Below are 20,607 nucleotides of genomic sequence, written 5' to 3' on the forward strand. Positions count from 1 at the left end.
AGCATGTCGGCGAGCCCAGTTTCCCATTCCTTAATGAGGCTGTTTAGACTGCTGTCCTCCCCGTGGGAGCACAAGGAATGTACACATATTTGCTGTATTTTCCTGCTAAAGACGCCCACGTCGTACGGCACAGTGCTAGGGCGATGACAAAGTTTTGACATGCGGTAGCTAAGGTTCAGACACAACGATTTGGCAGCTGTGTCCACATCCTTTCCATTTACCACATCCGGATTCTGGCCATAGTACATCATTTTAATTTAGCACTGCCCGAAGGTCCGTGCAGCAATTTATAAGCCTAAATACCATACTACGGCTATTTGCATGCCATACAGAAAGAGAGCCTGTCTTTGGGCTGAATTCATTAGAACTTGTTTTTTTTTTTTTTTATGACAAGCATAAAGAGATTTCTGCACCGCAGAGGCTTTTTTTTAAAAGCTGTGCATTGATAAGAAAGGTCATTTTTGATACTCACCCAGCAACAAGACTCCCACCATGGTGTTTCTGCCACCAAGCCTAAAATCTCCAACGTTTGGTTCGCGCCTCATTTCTTTGTTGAACAAACCTAAACATAACAAATATGAAATAAGCAGTATTTTCCAGCAGCCGCTATGTTTGTTGTTTTTTTTTTCTCTAAACCTGCCCGATTTGTGAAGCTGTGAGACAGACCCTAACTGTATCTGTGTGGAGGAGGGACTGTCACAGCAAACCGCAGATTGAGATGGTCATCTTGGTGGAGACGTTTCCTTCCTCTGTAAACTCGTTACACACCCGTGTGACAGGAGAACCGTCCACAGGCACGGGGCAGGGAGCTCAGATTTCAAGCCATAACACAAGCAGTCATCGACTATCCAGCAATTTGACATTTTCACTGTTTTCATTGACTTATCTATAGCCTGGAAATGCTGCAAATGAAGGAATGAGGTAAGTCATCGGCACGAAAAGAACATAACAGTACACATTGTACACTGGGTGTGTCTTCTCCCAGCACTGGCGCTCCCCAGGGGTGTGTTTTCGTCCTACTCTTTTTCTTTCTGGACACAAATGACAACTGACCTGCCTGTGAAACTCTTGGACTTTGCAGATAACACGCCGCTGTCATTGGCCTGATCCAGTAAGGTGATGAGTCAACATACAGACAGGAGGTGGATCGACGAATCATCAGGTCCAGTCGATTGTCGCACATTGACAGACTCTGTTGGGAAGACGGCCTTGCTGCTGCAACCCAAAGAAGCACAACCAGTACAATGTTAGAAACAAAAACTATGCTAAACGTGTTTAAGCTTTGATGAATAATATACGATGTGCTTCTTCAGTAAGGACAATTAAAATTGGCCAGTTGATAGGGAAGACAGGTGGAGTTAATTAGAGAGCGATTCTGGAGGAAAAGCTGTTAGAGGCTGCAAAAGACTGAGGAGTAAGCAGAAGTGCACCATCTGACTGGATAATGACCCAAAACAGACAGCCGGAGCTACAATGTAATGGTTTAAATCGGAGCTTACGCGTGTTTCAGAAAGAGCCTACAGGTGAATCCAAATGAGAATCTATAACATGACTTGAGAATTAAACTTCACAGACGCTCCTGATTCGGACAGTGACTGAGCTGTTTGATTTTGAATAAGTAAAAGATGGTTATTATACAGAGAACTAATTGAGATGAGTTAAAAACACACGCGGACCACACTTTTTCTGATTTTGTCGTTAAAATAACTTGAAAGCGGGTCATTAAAAAAAAAAAATGATATACCAAATAAAATAAAAATGGTTAAAAAAAACTATTGCGAGTTCGACTCCCCGGCCCGGCGACCTTTGCCGCATGTCTTCCCGTCCTCTTTCCTGTCTGCCTGCTATTGCAAAAAATACAAGCCACTAGCGCCGCAAAAACTCTTTGGAGAAAAAAATGGGAAAAAAAGCACCAAAAAAAACGATTGTGAGGTATTGTATTCAGATAAAGATAAGCCTCCATTCCTGTGATGTCAACAGTGATGGCATATTTACTTAGAAAAAGTAACTTTAATCAGATTACTGATTGCTCCTTGAACAAGTAACTTAGTTAGATTACTGACTATTCGATTTGGAAAGTAACTAAGTTACATTAAAAGTAACTTTTTTAGTTACTTTCAGCAACTGCTAACAGCAACGCTCCGCCACCTGTGAAAATTACATTGATCTTTGCCAAAACTTAATTGCAAGTTATTTTATAATGGTAACATCAACAATGTGTCTCCATTTGTAAGGTTGAACTGGAGGAAGAGGAGGAAAAACAACGGTACTATTGTAACAGCATAGAGATTTCCAGTGACGCGTTACTGACGTCACTGGATGTCAATTGTTGTTTTGTCTCTTTTAGATCCTTCCGTAAAACAGATGTCTAGTGAAAATGTTAATGCACATGAATAAGGGATTGAGTGAACAATAAACGTAGGGGAAATGAAAGGCAACTGTTTTCCGAAGCTGACAAGAAGTCTGCTTGTTGCAATAATGTCAGCATGAAACTGACTGTTCTGTTGCATTACAAAAACGACTGAATGTTTATCTTTATTGTTATTTTATCGATACAACATCAACGCCATTCATCAGGACCGACATTTTTATTTTTGAAATCGAGGCCAAAATGATTTTTCCCTTCCTCTAGGAAAAGCTTGAACTTCATTATTTCCCCTCCAACATGTATCCTGCGCCATATATTATTTGATTTATTTTCTTTCGAATCCAATATCTTCCTCGTGTTGAGCATTTCTCCCCAGATGCTTTCCACTAAATTTCAAACATCCTTTCTTGTACTTCTCTGCTCAGCGACTCTTGGAGGCTCCATGAACAGATGCATGGCGCAAGCTAGCTGTACTGGAGTACTGCAAGTAGCATGTCAACACTCAAGGTGAACATATTAAATATAATTTTTGATGAGTACATTAAATATTAAAAAACACATTTACAGAAACTAACTGGCAATTTCCAAACCATAAACCAGTATGGTTTATAACCACAAGCTGCTGTTGTTTATGATTTATGGTATGCTAGTAGCACATCATGCTAGTATCAGCTAGCATGCGTGCAAGAGCATTTCTGTGTTTAGTGTGTATAAAAGTCTTGAAAAGATTGGTCTTTTTTTTACATTATTTAAGTGCGTTATTTAATTGTAGGTCCTTTCCAACAGGTTCTGTGATCTACAGTATTTTAAAACATTTGTTAAAATGCCTCTGGTGGTCCCTTCTCAGCTGTACTCTTTGAAAAACCGATAAGTTTCAGTGTCTTATGTTAAAATCAACCTTGGTTACACTCATTAGTTTGATGACTTTGTGTCTAAAATCTACAGGGAGCTCACTGGTATTCGTTTTGCACCATTTTTTTAGGAACAGAAACATTTAGCTGGCAAAGTAAGATTCATTTGCATGACAGGATTAAGATTTACCATCACACCATTACATTACAGCAACCAGTGAACTATTAATCATGGCTCCCGCCAGCAGCAAATAACGTCATTGCTTTATATTTTCTGCTATTCCACCGCAGATTTATTTAACATAATTTAGTCTGTATCTCAACCTTAATACAGGTTCTTATGGCAATGTGCCACGTCGAAGCATTTGGATTATAAATCTCTTGATGTACCACTCGGTCTCGAGCAAATGACAAATATTTACTGCGAACACACCGGGCCTCTCTCCATCAACGTCACGGGTACGTCCGAATGAAGCATAAAATTGACCTGTCTGAGACACCGTAAGTCATGCATTTAAGAACCTTTTCGTCAACAGATAAAGCCACCAATGTGATGTGTCCCATAGCAGAAACACGTGAAACTACATGCAAGAGATGCACACTTTGTAGCAGAGTTATCGGGTTAGCATGCAGTCGAAAACAAGAGGAGCGCCTAAACTACGATCATCCCAGTTTGATTAATGTCTTCTGTCAACATTAGCATATTAGCAGCTAACAGTAGGTTCCAGATGCTTTGGCATCTGGAACTGAGTGTGTTTTATTTCTCTTTTACCTCAATTAACGCTGCAAATAACACAGCCACCATGATGAGAGACGAAAATAAAAAGATGTGGCAAGTTATTAATAGTCTAGCTGATGGTCCACCGTTAGCTGCTTCCCGAATATTTCAGATATGACGGATTTTCTTTAGATTAGTAGATTTTGCTCTGCTAGACGATAATTAACACGTTCAGCAGAAGTGTGTGTGGAATCTGACCCTTGACACAGGAAACAAGAGGTGTAAATCAAATAAATTCGGCTAAATCAGGACAAAATTTTAAGTTGTTCATCTTGCTGATGTTGTCTCCTGTTCTCCATTGTTTGCAATCATCCTAATTTTGCTCTGCTATGGATAGTACCCCCATAGCAGTGATTCTATATTTAGTCAGGGTTTTTTTCCCCCCTTTGTGGACAGAGTTAATGGTGGCGCTTTTGCAGCTGGTATTGATTTCATTGGATGAAAATGGACTCTCTTTAATTACATATCACATGAACCTATTTGTCTTGTCTGTCCTGAGAGGTTTTTAATTGTAACATTTTTGCAAGGAAGTTCTCAGGTGGATTTTATTTATAAAATTCTGGTCACCTCTTCCCAAAATCGTCATGGAGGCGCCCCACCGAAATGTGAATTTATGCATTATGTAGATAATTTTTTGTTTTAAATTGCCTCTTCCTGTTCTCATTCCTTCTCCTTTCCAATTAAATTACAAACTTCAGTCCAGTGTCTGCTCTCACAGGTATCCACAGCAGCCTCCTCATGGCTCAGTGATCCCCTCCTCCTCACCACCACCTCCATCATCATCACCATTATTCATCCCTCCACCACCTCCCCTTTCTCTTACATCCCAGTCTCCCCAGGTTCTCTTCCAGGAAGCGGCCAGTCGGATGCTCTGCTGGAATGCCTGGGAGAGAGAGCATCCTCACTGTCTGTTACTGAAAAAGAGAGAGAGAGAGGGAGGGAGAGAAAGAGAGAGGTAGAGAGAGAGAGAGAGAGAGAGAGAGAGAGGTCCAGCGGGAAAGAGGTGGAGGAGAGAGGAAGCGTGGTGGCGGTAGGAGAGAGGAGCAGACATGGCTTCTAAAGAGATCTCAGCCTTTGGTTTCGTCAGTGTGACCAAGGATATGACAGGTGGGTCCTCTCCGTTGTTTAGCTCTCCAAATGATGCCCGCGTGCGGCCGGGGGCGCGCGTGCGGCCAGTTCTCTGGATGCTGTTTTTTTTTTTTTTTTTTTTTTCTCCCCTCCGCGCGGCTGTCGGAGGCTGAGACCGAGCCGACGCATCGGATGCTCGTCATGAGCTGCACCTTCATGTTTTGTCCCGAAGCTTTCCGGGGCTGGCTGTTTCATTATCAGGGCAGGGGGAAGTAATCGCTGATGTGACGGCGAATCGTTCACAGGGTAGAAGACAGGCGCTGCTTTTCTTTAAGTGAGCCCTTCTTACAGGACGAGGCAGTAGGAAAAAAAATAATTAAAAAACAAGCCTTAGGCCAGAGAGGGGAGGGAAAAAAAAGGGGCGTTGTGGAAATTACGGTTTGCACTCATGGATGTTGTTCCCCTGCACGTTTTTACTAATGGATCTTTTCCAGTGCGATTTTCCCTTGTAGCCGCATGTCTCTGTAGTAATGGGTGTTATTTCTATTTTTGCGACTCGTTTATGTTTGTTTCGTGCACGCAAAGTGCAGAAAAGAGAGTCCTGACAGAGCAGATGTTCACCGTACCTCACCAAGAAGAAGAAGAAGAAGAAGAAGAAGAAGAAGGGATAAAAAAAAATGCAGACCTTGTACAAACCAAGCGGGGGCACACAAGATGCACAAATATTTATTTCTGTCCTCGTCAAACAGCAACAGCTTACATATGTCAAAGTCACAGCTCCGCTCGGATTTCAGCGCTATTGCGCACACGCGCACTCTCGCGCGCGCCGCCTGCACACATGCACCGGGTGGCAGGGACTCTGCTGCTGAGTTAATTACTCGTAATGGCTCTATTAGGCGCTCTGTGATGATTAATCCGGTGGAATCCCCGCTCCCGCGTTCAGTCACCTGCCGGGCTGCACCGCCCCCTGCAGCCCCGCCTGCGCTCTCCGTCAGGAGAGGCACCTGGTGGCCTGCGGACCCGCACAAGGTCACCGGGAAGCAGCTAAAGTTACAAATATAGAGGGACTGTTTGTACCGAGGTGCCGTGCACAGAGAGTAATGCGTGATCTTTTTTTTTCTGTGTGTGTATATGCTTTAAAGTAATAGTTTAATTATAAACATTGCTTCCACTAAATGTTTTAATGGCACCTCAACTGGATATATCTAAAAACCATTAGAATACATTGTCCTACACTGGGTGAACTAGTTTTAAATGAAGAACCCTGTCGAGCTGCAGTATGTAATTGTTATAAAAATATGGGGTTTTTTTTTATTATTATTTTTACATATTTCTTGTATTGAGACAGATCATTTGTTGAAAAAAATCGTCAGCAGAAATACACCGCTCCCAATCAGAAACAACCAATCAGAGCCAGGAGGGAGGGTCTTAGTGCCTGTCAAGCAACCTTATTTATGCGCTGCTCAATGTGCTAATTTCAGATAAACAATTTACTATTACAGGATAACTGTTTAATCGCCGTCATTGGTGGCTATGTGTAACAAGTTAATTGTATTACTTTTAAGTTAAGCTTCAAATTCCACTAAATCAGTCATTATGTGTTATGTAAATTATTTATTTTTATTAGTACCTGTTTGAAGTCAGCAGTTAATGTTTCCTATTGCACTTCAAGGCACCTCACGCATTTTCTTGGTTAATTCACGTTTCATAAGTTGTATATTTATATTGGCGATTAAAGGGATATGTCTTTATTTTATTTTATTAAATAAATGAAAGTTACCTGGTCTACACGAGCTGAAATTACATTTTGTTTAAATGTACAGCAAGATAATGCTAGTTCCCGTGTTGCAGTTATGTAACTGCGCTTAGCTTGATTTCACGCTGCTGTGGCGGGTTTTTCTTGGTTGTTTCTTTTATTTTGGATGTTATTTTCTTGCAAAGGGAGGTGCTTTGGACCAGACTGTGCAGAGCGCTCACTGCTGTTTCTTTTGATACATCGAACAGACAAAATAAAAGACGGTCGACCAAGATCTGGCTCCTGTTTTGTTTGATACACCAACAGAAACACACGTTTGGACCGGTCACACATGCTAACTAGCCTGAGCATTTGTGGCAGATTGTAGCAAATCATGTAGCAAGGGGGAGGGTGTGAGCAGCACATACATGAGGATGATTCATATCTCTAAGACCCTCCTCTTGGCTCCAATTGGTTGTTTCTGACTGAGAGGTGTATTTCTGTAGATAGTAATAGGATCTCAGAGGAGCTTGATGTTTTTTCACAGATTATCTGCCTCATTATTATGACAGTTTTAACTAATATGTTAAAATATTTGAATCTCTGTTAAGATCTGTAAATAGTTATTTAAAGTAAAGGTAAGTGTGCATTTCCTATGTCTGTGTCCTGAATGCAATGGATGGATGGATGGAGTTTAAGGTCGCTGTGCATAGACTGACTCCTCTCTCATGCTCGTTCTCTTTCACTTATCCCACAAGTTTTCGTCTTTAGTAGCTGCAATGATCAATTTTATAACCCAAGTCAACCATTTGTAAATTGATTTGGCCGCACACGTGTCAGATCGTAATCCTGCTGAAAGACGCAGAGGGAGAAGCAAGGAGAATTTAATTTTTTTTAATATTTTTTTTTTAAATTGGCTGGTATCTCAAAAAGGCTGAGAAGCCGTGCACTCTCGCAAGATTTTCAGTGACATTGAAAAAGGAACTATTATTGGACACAAGCATGGGAAACTTTTCCCACACATTATTTCTTGATTTTACACCAAACCTCTCAGGAGTGTTTGTTGCCTCAAAGTTTGAACTTAATCACATCTGACCAAAGCCGACCAGTTACAACCTCCTGCAGAGGTCAGCAAACTTAGCATCCTTGACGGAAAAACGCTTTTTCTGACATGCCTTCCTGACAAACAACGTAGAGTGTATCTATTGGTCGTCATGGAGACTTAGTGACGCTAAGACGCCACTCCTTGATGCAAATTTCTCACTGTGAGCTTTTTTTTTATTATTATCATTTTGCATCCTGCTCACTTTGTGCGATGGCTAGATATCTCCTGACCCAATGTAGTGGCCTGTTGCTAAAAGACGAGCCTCTGAGTCATGTCATACTTATCCTCCAGGGAAATTCATTACTAAATTAGTAAATAAATTACTAATTAGAAGCCAATGTATAGCCTGGTCAACCTAAAGTAATTTCAAACCACAACAAACGTTTCAGCTACATTTATTTCAATTAGATCGTTCGCAGTAGCAACAATTGTTCCACTTGTGGTTGGACATTTTTACCCACTGAATAAATCACCCTAAGTTAAAGCTTGCATTTTTTCCGGTAGGATTATGCTACTGCAATAAAAGGCGTGCGTATTTTAAGATTTATTATGCTATCTTTCCTAGGAATGCCAAGAGAATCATCCGCGAGTTTTAAACTCAGTGTGTATACGTACATAAAGCAGTTGACGAAGCATGGTAGGAAAATGTAAAGTGCAGTGTGCTCTGCAGGAAATGGGATAAAGTTCTTGATGCAAAACATCAACAATGCTTTTCTTCCCAAAGACTCATTATGCGCCCGAAAGACTTGGCTGTTTCTCAGGCTGTATGAACTTCAGAGCCAAATCCCAGTGCCTCCAGCTTTGCTATCGATTTCCTCATAAACTCATCTGTCGGGATGCTGAGCAGCTACTGTAATTGAGACTGTGAATCATGTAATTCCTTCTGGCGAATGTGTGCTTCTGTGGCAGCGTGCGGCTGCTGTGTGCGCACCCGGTGAGTAAAGATGCCGGGCTCGGAGCGGCAGGTCATGAGCTGCGTATGTGCGATTCAGACCGTGGCTGACGGGAACAGTTCCCTGTGAATCATGGAGGGTGACGCTCTTGAGGTCGCTCTGCGTTTGCTCTGCGTTTGCCCTCTGATGGAGGAAACAAATTTAATGCATATCCAAAAAGTTTTTCTATTTTTTGTTAAGAGAAACTTGGAATGCTCTTAGGCTTTCGCAATGTCTGTGGCGTTATGCTTATTATTTAGTCAGACATGAATGTTGAAAATGTGATCTTTACCCCAAAATTTGCTGCTACTTTGTGTTTTACAGCAAAGCCAGAGCCGGGCCAACTTACGAACTAAGCCAATACTTGGGGCCACCAGAACAGCTGGCTGTCTCTTCGGCTGGACAATAAATTAATAACAGAATATATCATGGTTGAGATGTGACCAGTATCAATAGATAATAAGTCAGATAGAATGTTCAATAGTTTCACAGCACTCTGATCCAGAATTGGTTGGCATTCTGGGGGATGTAGGCAGAGGAAAGGTTTTAGTCGCTCAACCTGTCACAGCAAGCTATAAGAAAGGGTTGGTGGCATCAACTCACTCACTCTTTGGTTACCTAGCAACAACCTATCGAATAACTTTCGCTGCAGCAGTTTCAGGTTTCACCACCGCGTCTCATAACGGCTTAAAAATAAATAAAAAAGAACGGCGTGGAGAACGGAGTAATTGTATTACAACGGCTAAAGAGGAAACTAGATGAAACAGAAAAGGTCACGTCACCAGTTAGGCAGTATTTGAGATAATAAAAACAAAAAAAACATGTTGTATGTATGTTGTGATACATTTTTCAGTCGTATCGTCCAGCTCTTATTTCTCATATTTACTGAATTGCATGCTTCCTTCAATTTACTTCACAAGTTGTAGCTCCAATCTGTGAATGACTTCAAATCCAACTTAGCTGTGTTTCAGGTGCAGGTTTAAAAAAAAAAAAAAGTTAATGAATAGGCTTTGCTAACTGTGTTCAATGACTAGGCTAACTAATATTAGCGAAGCTACAACTGGCCGACTCTCATCCACTGTGACCAAGTTGTAAACTCAAAATCCGACCTTTCTCCAGTCTGTGAATGCAGCACACTAGGGGCTACTAGTTCAAGGTTACTGAAACACTCTTCGGTGTAGGTGCTGTTACTGAGGGAAGAAGACTGGTATTTTTCAGAGCTGAGAGATGTAAGAAGCTATAAAAAAAAAGGAAAATGCATTTGGAGGCATCTGATTTAGGGAGGAGTAGATTACATTACAGGAATGCATTACATTTCTGCTAAATGTATTAGGGTGAAGATCTATCATCTCTTGGATCTTTCAAGCTTTTTCTGTCAGGGAATGGGCTAGATTTTGAATTGTTGGCCATTTTAAATGTCCTCTAGAATACATACGAACATAAAATACCAGACAAAATGTCACACATAGAATGACTTTGATTTAAATTGTTTTTATACTAATATAAGTATATAATCACCACTTATTAGCTAAGAAGGCTGCTCCTATATCATCTTATTGACTAAAATACAAATCAGCAGATCAAATCTTTGACATAGCCTTCTCCACATCCTATCTGCCATGCAGTGTGAATGAAACTGATGGAATTAGATTCCTAATAGGTTTGAAGCACATGTATCATCTTTTTGTTCAATGTTGAAGAGTCATGGCAAACGCAGTTAAATGTCACGCTTGACACAAGCCTTAGTTATTGTTTGAAGATGTGAATGCAGGTCTGTTCTCTAATTTTACTGGCTAGTTTAATTAGTACCGTCACATTTTCCCTTTATCTGTATTTGGCCCAGTTATTTTAGCCTGAAGTGTGTAAGCTTTTAGTTTTCTAAATGTTTTTAGCCATGTGTTCCTGTGGGCAATCCAGCTGAATTAAAACCAGCAAGTGGAGAAAGCAGGGTCTTCAAATAATCCTGCACAGTAAACACTCTGTCTCATTTTCTGCTCATCAAAAATAATACTGCTGCTGTTGGAAACGCAAGTGTCTTTACAGTGTAGACGCTGCGTTACTGCTAGACAGTGAGGTGATTTAGAAAACATAAATGCAGACATAATTTGTATGCATCGGAAAGACTGAAAGATTGCATGGTTTAACTTTTACACATTTTGTCACGTTTCAGCCACAATCGTCCGTGTATTGTTATGGAGTTTTATTTGATAGGCCAATACAAAGTAAGTATAATGGTGATATATAGTGAGGCATTATGCATAGTTTAAATTTTTTTTGTATGCGTTGGTATCCAGCGCCTATGAGTCAATACTCCATCAACCAGACTGGATGGAGGTCATATGTGAACAGTCATTTTCAAGTTTTGCTAAAAATTGTAAACTCCTTACAGGTCTGGACTTTGACTGGGCCATTCTAATCCACAGCGATGCTTTGGTCTGAACTCTTTCTACTGTAAATTTAGCTGTCTGTTTTGTATTGCTGGAAGGTGAATGTCTATCCCCAGTCACAAATCTTTTACAGCTTTTCTTCCAGGATTGCTCTTTATTTATCGCCAACCAACACAGGTTTCCTGACCCTGCTTAAGAAAAGATAGTGTGGAGTGTTAGTTTTATTCCATTATAGTCTTGTGGTCTTGTATTTAGGTGACTTCTAAAGTCAATTGGTTACCATTGATTTGATTTAGGGGAATCGGATTAAAAGGGGCTGAATACAAAATGCATGCCACACTTAACAACCACTCTTCACGGGTACGTGTTGGACCGTATCTGCTAAAATACTTTGAAAAATGTCATTTATAATTTAACAAAATGTGGCCTGAATACTTCTGCAAGTCATTGCTACTGTACAAATGTACCAAATATGGAGTTTGTCTCACACTAAATGTCTAATGAGTCCAACTTTAACAATATGTTTCTTTGTTTGTTTGTTTTTTTTTACTGGCAGAAAGCATCCGGAAGATTATTGATAAATCATCCATCAAGTTCATTTGTAGCATTAAGCTTGACACCAAAAACGGTAAAACAGAGGACAGGATTCTGGTAAGTCGCCTTTCTTCTTCTATCTGCGCTGACTTTATGGGCCTTTTCTGTTAACTCTTGCCAACACATATACTGTATATCATGTATGTTCTGTGTCTTTGAAGTCCAGTCCTGCTGGATCTCTGTCAAAGTGCTGATAGCCACGCCAGCATTATAGCAGCTCCTCGCAGTTTACCAGCCAGAGCAAGCGCCTTGATTCTCCGGTCAGATGCTAACTGCATTAGGGCCGGTGTCCCACATCAGCGGGCGCTGTTGGCAGCCTGGCAGGATAAATATTGGATCTGCAGCGTCTGTGGAAGCGCCTATGGATCCCCTCTGTGTCTGTGAGGCACAAAGTGGAAGCAGTGGGGTGCTTAGCAGCCTTTGATTCTGGGGTTCTTTCATCAGAGAATATGGGGCAAAGAAGGAAATCTCTGCTGGAGCGAGGGGAAGCTGAGCCAGCTATCCAAATAAAATCTGGGGCAGCTATCCTCTTACACCGTGGACCGGAACTCGGACCGGACCGAGGATGAATGCCGCCTTTTGCGAGATGCAGTCCTCCTCCGCCTTGCAGGGCGAGGTGGAAGGGTATTCGCGGGCATATCGCAGACACACACTGCACAGAGGCACTTTACTGTTGGTGCTGTGGTACAATCAGAGCCGTTTCCCTCCTGTTTATCAGGGACTCCTGTTGCTTCTTCATTCCTTCCTTGAGCAAATGAGCTTCTTCGCCTTGGCAGCTCAAAGCTCCACTCAGTGGACGCTTTAATGAATCATCGTGTGGCGAGAATGGGCAGTTAGGAGAGTTTTGGCGTACACAGCCTTTGATATTCAGACTCTTTGATTTGTGTATCTGCCAAAAAAAATGAACATCTTTCCCCGTAATCTCTTTCCAGTTCCTGTCTCATTTACTGCTTCCTCTCAAAAACTAAACTGGAAGGCAAGGGTTCTCACTCCTGCTGGGTGCACACAGAAGACAAGAAAAAAAAAAAAGAGATTGGAGCTTGATCACATGCACTGGCCTGGCATTTGGCACAGGAAAAGGAAGGATAAATGTGTTTATATTTCATTAATCCAGGGAGTTTTAAGGAAGGTAGAACCCTAGCTAGCTAGCTTGTGGAGTCGATGCATGTTTCAGGATGGGATCAGTGGTTTCCCTCCATCACCACAAGTCACGTCAATTTATTTCTGACACAAGCTTCCTCTGAACATTCAGACAAAAGAAAAAGATTAGAGTATCAGTCCAGCAGCAGGGTTTTACAACGTCATAAGAATGATGAATGCACGCTCTCTCTTTTGATGCAAAATGCTCAGATAAGAGTCTCTCTCGCCTGCTGCCTCAGCATGATTTACCTCTATTTACTCGTACGCGCTCTCTTAACAGCCCGCTGTAACCCAGACTCATCACCGTAATGTGATCCAATCTGGTCTTTCTAATCAACTCCTTCAGACAGCCTTTGAAGCGAACCGCAGATTCCTCCCCTCCCACCCCCCGCCGCTCCTGCCTCACCCCACCCAGCGCTCCTTCTCTCCATCTCACAAGCACATTTTGCTGTGTGGGTGTAAAAGGGCTGTCAGTGCACGCTTCAGACAGACCCGTGTCAAGCTCCTCTCAATGAAAAAACAAGAGAGCAGAGCAGGAGAACACTAACTTAATTACTGCTCTATCGCTGGGGATAGACAACGTAGGGTCGATTTGGGTGTGGGTCGGCATGCTGTGTCCTCTAGTAAGGGGGTGGATAGGGTGTTTTAAGCGGGGGCCATCCGAGAGAATAGAGTAAATGATTGGGAGCGACGGAGCAGAAGAGGAGAAGAGACATAGCAGAGGGCAGTACTCAGGGGCTGGCAGAGAGCAGCAAAATGCCAAAGAATCACTCCCCTTTGTTTGCCTTGATGAAGAGAGACACACTGACTTTATTCTTTTGGAAAGGTGCGTTTGCAAAAAATAGGAGCTCCGTCTCTCAGAGGCTTGATCGGATTTAACCTGGTGGGTTCGTTACGCAAACGTGTTTCGCAGAGGTATTCAGTCAATAGCTGCAGACCTCATTCACAGAAGAGGTTTTTGTTTCCATGGCCAAGCAGCTTCAGTCACCATCAGATGCGGCGGTGTAAACCTGCTGCCACTGGAGTGTAGAGCAGGGAAGATGTGTTCTCTGGACAAATAGCCAATCACACCTCTCCACCTGGCAGTCTAAGGCATGGGTCTGAATTTGTGAAAACGACTCTTGCCTGACTCATTTGTCTCAAGGTTTGGTTCAGAAGGGATAATTCTGTTTCTCAGGAGTTGATCTTGGACTCTTAGTTCCAGTGAAAAGACGTCTTAATACTTTAGCATACCAAGGCATCTTCCACAGCTTTATGCTTTGGAAATAGTTAGAGGATGGCCCGCTCTGTTACAGCATGATTGTGCACCGGTCTGCAAACCAAGGTCCATTAAGACATGGATGAGTGAGTTTGCGGTGAAGAACTTGACTGGTCAGCAGTCCTGACCTCGACCTGATCCAGCGTTTTTGGGGTGAATTGGAGTGGAAACTGTGAGCCGTCTCATCTAACATCAATACTCACCTGGAAGAAGGCAGAGATTTGTCCCATCAACCAGGTTATTGGCCTTCCAATAAGAGTTGAAGCTGTTACTGCAGCAAACAGTCAGCCAGGCACCCGATTAAAGTCTTTGTAATAAGAATGGGACATTATTAAAGTTCATATGTTTGTTTATTGGCAAGCGGCACAATACGTTTGGCAATGTAGTGTACCCTGAAGCTTATGAATACCTCTGCAAGGCACAGAGGAGCTTCGGTCATTCATACAGACGTAGGAGCGAGTTGTGTACTTCCACGTACACACTCTATAAATTTGCATTGATCTAAAAACAGTCATCTGGCATCCTGACACTGCATAATCAGATTTACTATTTTTAGCACAAATGCATTGACTTGACGGTTGGAGGAAGACGTTTTGCTGTTTGTTTGGTTTGTTTTCAGTTCTGAATTTTTTTTAGTTCTTCCCTGGGCAGAAACTACACGAACCAAATTTGGTCATTGTGCCCACCATAAGTGCCTTTTCTCAAAATAAACGCACGTGCCACTTTTCTTTTTTTTTTTTGGTTGCCTGCAGCAAAATCGATGTAAAGCTAATAGAATCACATCCGGCCTTTGCAGCAGCATGTAAAAAAAAATTACTGTAAGGCTTCGCCGTTTCTCAGCCTGCATCACAAGACGTTCAAGTGTCACTGACATTGCAGGGCTTTTAGCTGGATCGATACAAGAGCATATGCTTCTCATCATTACCATGGAAACTCCTCGGACCGTTTCCTCCCTGTGGGGAGTGTGAATGTGCAGTGAACCTTTCCACAATCTTCATTCAATCTGATTTGCTTTATTTCTTCTCTTTTTTTTGTAAGGTCCTCACAACATGGCGTCTCTATTTCCTGGCTCCAAAGATTCCGGCTAAGGTGCTTCTTACAGCTTTCTCAAATAAATGTTCAGTGTGAGGTCTTTTTTTTTTTTAGCTTCATTTCCAACCGCAGTCATTACTTTCTGAAATGTATCTTTGACAACAGGTCGAAACCACGTTCAACTTCTTGGAGATTCGAGCTTTGAATTCTCACCCTGATCACCAGGTGAGTGTACCAAACTCTGCTTTTCTCTTTCTCTCTCTCTTTTCGCATTTCTGCCACTGCTGTTTGCGTCAGTGTTCACACTCTTACGTCACGTTGGGGGGGAGGGGGCGAAGAGTGGAAGAGCTGTTTTGACATGCAGCGCAGTGTGTAGCGCCGCGTGAAGCGTGTTTAATGTTTATATTTCTTTTGTAACTTGCTGAAGTATAAGTAATGAAAATGTTCTGGTTTGTCGGTATTGACAACCAAGGACAAGCTTACAAAGCGTACACGGATTCTCACGGCTGGGCGTGGCTCGAGATTTATGGGATTGTTGAGTTGTTGTAGGCAGGAAAAAAACCCTGAAACAAATCCAGACCTGAAACCAAAAAATGTAATAAAAAAATAAAAGACATTTCTTTTGAATTATGTTTACTGCATTTCTGTTTTTCCTGCATTTTTGTTTGTGCCAGGTTATTATCGACACCGACAAGTCCGGTTACACCCTGAGGTTCGAGTCCCGCGAACACCTCAATCATGTGGTCAGCCATATTAATTTCGCCCTGTCCCGAATATTCAACAATTCCATCTTTGCGTAAGTGTTCCCGCTCCGAAAGAGAAAATCTGAACTAGTTGTCACCAGACATGGGCCGGTCAGAGACTCCCACAGAAAGAGAAACTGTGGTCGCTGATATTTCTACCCAAACTACACCGTGTTCTCAATTATTATGCAAATTGGATTTAAGTGTCATAAACAACATCTTTTGCTGTGCTATTAAATGTCTAGATGGTATAGTGTGTCAGGTCTCTTTGAATCACTATAATTAATTTCAGAGAGCTGGTTGATTAGTTTGTCTGCTGAGCTCAATTAAAGGAAATCTACTTAAGAAGGATGTTCCACATTATTAAGCAGGCCACAGGTTTCAAGCAATATGGGAAAGAGAAAGAATCTCTGCTGATGAAAATCATCAGATAGTTTAGTGCCGTATGACAAGATATAAAAACATTAGATATTTAATGAAAACTGAAGCATTTATTGTACTGTGAAGAGATTTGTGGCTGATTCAGAACAAAGATGGGTTTCTACAGATAAAGGCAAAATGAGGAAGGTTTCTGTTAGACAAATTCATCGGATTAAGAAAGCAGCTGTTCAAATGCCTTTACAAAGCAGCAAACAGTTATTTGAAGCTGCTGGAGCCTCTGGAACCTCAAGGTGGAGGATCCTCCAGAGGCTTGTGGTGCATGAAGCTACTATTGGGCCCCTAACCAGAGCTCACAAGCAGAAACGGTGGCAGTGGGCCCTGCTGTACATGAAGATTAATTTTCAAACAGACTTGTTCACTGATGACTGCTGTGTAACCCTTGATGGTCCAGATGGACACAGTAGTGGATTGGCTGCTATGGGCATAAAAGGGGAGAAACTCATGGTGGGGTCATCATCCTCCTCTGACCTCTGACCTCAACCCTATTGAGAACCTTTGGAGTTTCCTCAAGCAGAAGATCTGAGGGCGGGATGCAGTTCATATCAAATCAGCAGCTCTAGGAAGATATTCTGACATCCTGCAAAGAAATTCAAGCAGAAACTTTCCACAAACTCACAAGTTCAAAGGATCAATAATTGTGCTGTGATATCAAAGTAGGTCCTATGTTAACATGTAACTCAGTCTGTTGAGATGTTTTTGATTGAAACAGCTTTTGATTTTAGTACATGTGACCATTTAATGCTGCACATTCAAAGAATGACAGTTTGCAGTTCTTTATAATCCATAAAATGTTGAGAAAATCTGCTGTGCATAATAATGTGGAACAGTGCATTATGAGTTTTTGATTTTTGAAAATAAATACTGTTCTCATTGGGAGCTTTGTTCAGTAAAATTAGATTTATACTGTAATAGTTCATGACTTGAAAATTATACTGACCATCATTTGCAGTAACCATTTAAGAAAATCTGAGAAAATATCACTTGCATAATAATCTGGAACACGGTGTATCTGTGACCATAGACGAATCAAGGAAAATAATAACGCAAATCAGAGAATAACCGCCCGGATTAAAAACAAAATGTATATGCACTTGAATCAGTGCATCTCTAATAGTTGGGGGTAGGAGTTATTGGCAGTTTTGAAACTGCGACTTTTCAAAACCTCTCAATACCAGCCCATGCCTAGTCATCACACGTCTGTGCATCGTTTGATATACCAGAGTACTGAAGACGCATGACCTTTATTTGCACAATTATCAAAAAGATAGACGAGCCCATACAGTATCTGTGTTTCTTTGTATGCCGGCAGCCCATCCATCTGTCACTCAGACAGCGACCTTTCGGAGGGCAGCAGGAAGTATTCGCCCAGCTCGGAGACTTCAGTGGAAACCCAGAGGGCCTGTGGTAAATAGAGACGTTATCATCAAGCGGGAGAATTTGCACACAGGCGAAACACGTGGAGTCACACACGGCGATACGAGCACGTGTCGGCGGCTTTGGCAGGCTCAAGAGGAGGCTGGCAGACGCACACTTCAGTGACGCTCTCCCAGATGTTCTCTTTAAAGCCGTTGCGTAAATGAAAGATTGATAATTGGGACAAATGTTTGCGTGTGCATTTTCTCCTTTACGGCTGAAAGAAGCAGCTGTTCGCATCACTCCTCATTCCTTTTATTCATTTCTCTTTTTTTCTTTTGCTTCTCTCTCCTGTTTGTTTTCCTCCCGCCCGCCTCCCTCAGGAGGCTTCTCAGAGACCTACGCTGCTCTGTGCGACTATAATGGCATCAGCTGCAAGGAGGAAGTGCAGTGGGTAAGAGCTGTGGGACTGTGTCGGTGCCACTGTGAGTGCTTTTAGTATTACATACTGTATGGCACCGAGCGCAAAATGAGTGGTCATACATTGCAGATGAAGAGGCTCACGGGTAATATTGCTCCTAGGATGTGGACACTATCTATCACTCCCAGGACAGCCGAGAGTTTAACCTGCTGGACTTCAGCCACTTGGAGAGCAGGTCGGTGACAAAAGATGAGCAAGAGCTTTAAACTCTAAAGTACGACGCTCCGTTTACGCCGTTTTCATCTTCTCCAGGGATTTGGCGGTGATTGTTGCATCAATGGCATATAACACCTGGTTCACCAAACTGTACTGCAGAGACCTTCGCATAGTAAGTGTGTTAGAGTTAAGCTGCGTTCAGCTGTTTTAATATTCACAGGTAAATCAATCTTATATAACCTTTAGCATAAGTAAATACTCCTTCTCCGGGGCGTGATTTCTATTGCAGGGAAAGTTGATTTTTGCGCATATCTGTCAGGATTACATTTTTATTTGACGCCAATGCAAAGAGGGCAACAGGCACCTGAATGTGTGGGTTCACATCGGCCGCTCTGGGTTTCTCCCAAAGACCAAAAACATGACCAACTACATTTCCACTGACCATAAAATTGTGCAAATTGGGGAAAAAAATGAATTTGCTTAATGGAAACACGGAAACATTGAAAAAAATAAATAAATCAAGTTTTTCTATAAAAGGTGGTTGGGCTTGTATGAGGTGGTTTTTCAGCCGTATCAAAATAGATGTATTTTGCAAAACTGCAATAGAAACACTTTTTGTGCGTCACATGATCATGTGATCAACAGCCGGGTGTTACCACTGCCAAAAACAACAAAAATGACAACAGGAAGTAGCCTAATTTGTGGTTTGCTCGTTTGTTTTTAACAATGTGCCGCCGGCTCCACCAGAGCTCTCACAGGACCGCACAGTTCATAAAAAGTTGTGTGTCATTCAAACGTGTTGAATCCCTCTTGTGTAAAATTACAGGCTGCAATTTTCCCCAAAACGCCGCATGCGTAGCCGCTCCCAGGTACGAGGGGCTTGACTCTCAAAACACCTGAGTAAAACCCAGATGTCTCCTCTGATTGGCTGATAGGTGAAGAAAGCTAGCGCCATGTCTGAGTTATGAACATAACATCATGTAACTGTTTACGTCAGTCGCTGCCACAATTTTTAATGACTTCTCGTGTGAAAAAGCAAATTCACACCTGATTTTAATTTCACGTCTTTTTTAATGGAAATACCGTAATAGCAAAATTCTTCTCTCTTTTTTGACATTATCAGAATATAGACAAAGATTTTCGCACATTTGTAGTGGAAACACAGCTACTTATAGATAAATTGCTCTGTCTAAATTGCCCTTACATGTCAATGTGGTTGTTTGCCTCTGTGTTGCCCTGTGACAGACTGGCGTATCCAGCCTTCTACCCAATGGCCAGGCTCGTGGATGGATCCATCCATCTTCAGATTAGGATGATGAGCCTAATCTGAAGATGGGCTCATCGTCCACCCATGAGCCTTTCTTCATATTAATTGATCCTTCAGTTAAAATATATAAATTGACAAAAACTGATGATTGTTATCAGCCTTCAACACATTATTAATACACTATCTTTACTTTGACAGAGCATGGTTTTCAGTGTGTTTAAGGGCAATATTCCTTTCTATTTATTTTTAATGTATGTGGATACATGTCAAACGATGGTCTTTAGCCAAGTGGCTTTATGCTACTGATCAAGCCTCTAACAGGGTCTGCACCGGTGATGGAAAACCTGGAAAGTCATGGAATTTCATTTCAGAACATGGAAAGTCATGGGATTTGCAAATAAGGGCAAAAAATGATATGTTTTTTTGTGTGGTTAGAGTGTAAGCCTGGTTCTCTGCCTAGTGCATTCGGTAGACCTTGAAGTATTGTGCTGCTCCAACCAGAAGGAAACGGAGAGTTTTGTTTGAAATATTCTCACTCTGAGAAGGTAAAAAGCGGTTTGAGACTCAACATTTCTGCTTCGGCCTTGGTGTGACATCGTGCTCTGGAAACACGTGGCAAAAACACCTCTTTCCACTTCTGTGTGCCGAGACAGCAATGGACTGACTATCTGACACAAGGTAGAGGAGGACAGATCGATCCAAGACATTGATAATATCGATAACGAGTCAGTATCAGTATTGGATCGATATTAGAGTGGTAGGATTGATATTTTAGTTTCAGATTCCATCTTGTTCTGCAGTTTCTCAACGCTACCTCAAAAAATGATTTTGTTTTGATTTGCTGTCAAATCATAATTTTATTTATTTAGGAAGAAAGTGCACAAACTTGTTTCGTTTTTCTATTTTTGCTGTTTATTA

General features: G+C 41.8%; 1 protein-coding gene across 2 annotated transcripts in view; it reads left to right on the top strand.

Annotated features, from left to right (window-relative positions):
- The first annotated feature begins 4,852 nt into the window (after positions 1–4,852).
- The window catches only part of LOC102235690 (capping protein, Arp2/3 and myosin-I linker protein 3-like), a 49,472-nt gene continuing 33,717 nt past the window's right edge, over positions 4,853–20,607 (top strand). For both annotated transcript variants that reach the window (XM_023339421.1, XM_023339422.1), the window contains exons 1-9: positions 4,853–5,104; positions 11,781–11,875; positions 15,255–15,305; positions 15,414–15,473; positions 15,923–16,044; positions 17,742–17,836; positions 18,169–18,239; positions 18,368–18,441; positions 18,519–18,594. In XM_023339421.1, coding sequence (XP_023195189.1) covers positions 5,047–5,104; positions 11,781–11,875; positions 15,255–15,305; positions 15,414–15,473; positions 15,923–16,044; positions 17,742–17,836; positions 18,169–18,239; positions 18,368–18,441; positions 18,519–18,594 — 702 coding nt within the window. In that variant the 5' untranslated portion in view covers positions 4,853–5,046. The remainder of the gene's footprint in view (positions 5,105–11,780; positions 11,876–15,254; positions 15,306–15,413; positions 15,474–15,922; positions 16,045–17,741; positions 17,837–18,168; positions 18,240–18,367; positions 18,442–18,518; positions 18,595–20,607) is intronic.

The sequence above is a fragment of the Xiphophorus maculatus genome, chromosome 9 (assembly GCF_002775205.1).
Source record: "Xiphophorus maculatus strain JP 163 A chromosome 9, X_maculatus-5.0-male, whole genome shotgun sequence".
NCBI lineage: Eukaryota > Metazoa > Chordata > Actinopteri > Cyprinodontiformes > Poeciliidae > Xiphophorus > Xiphophorus maculatus.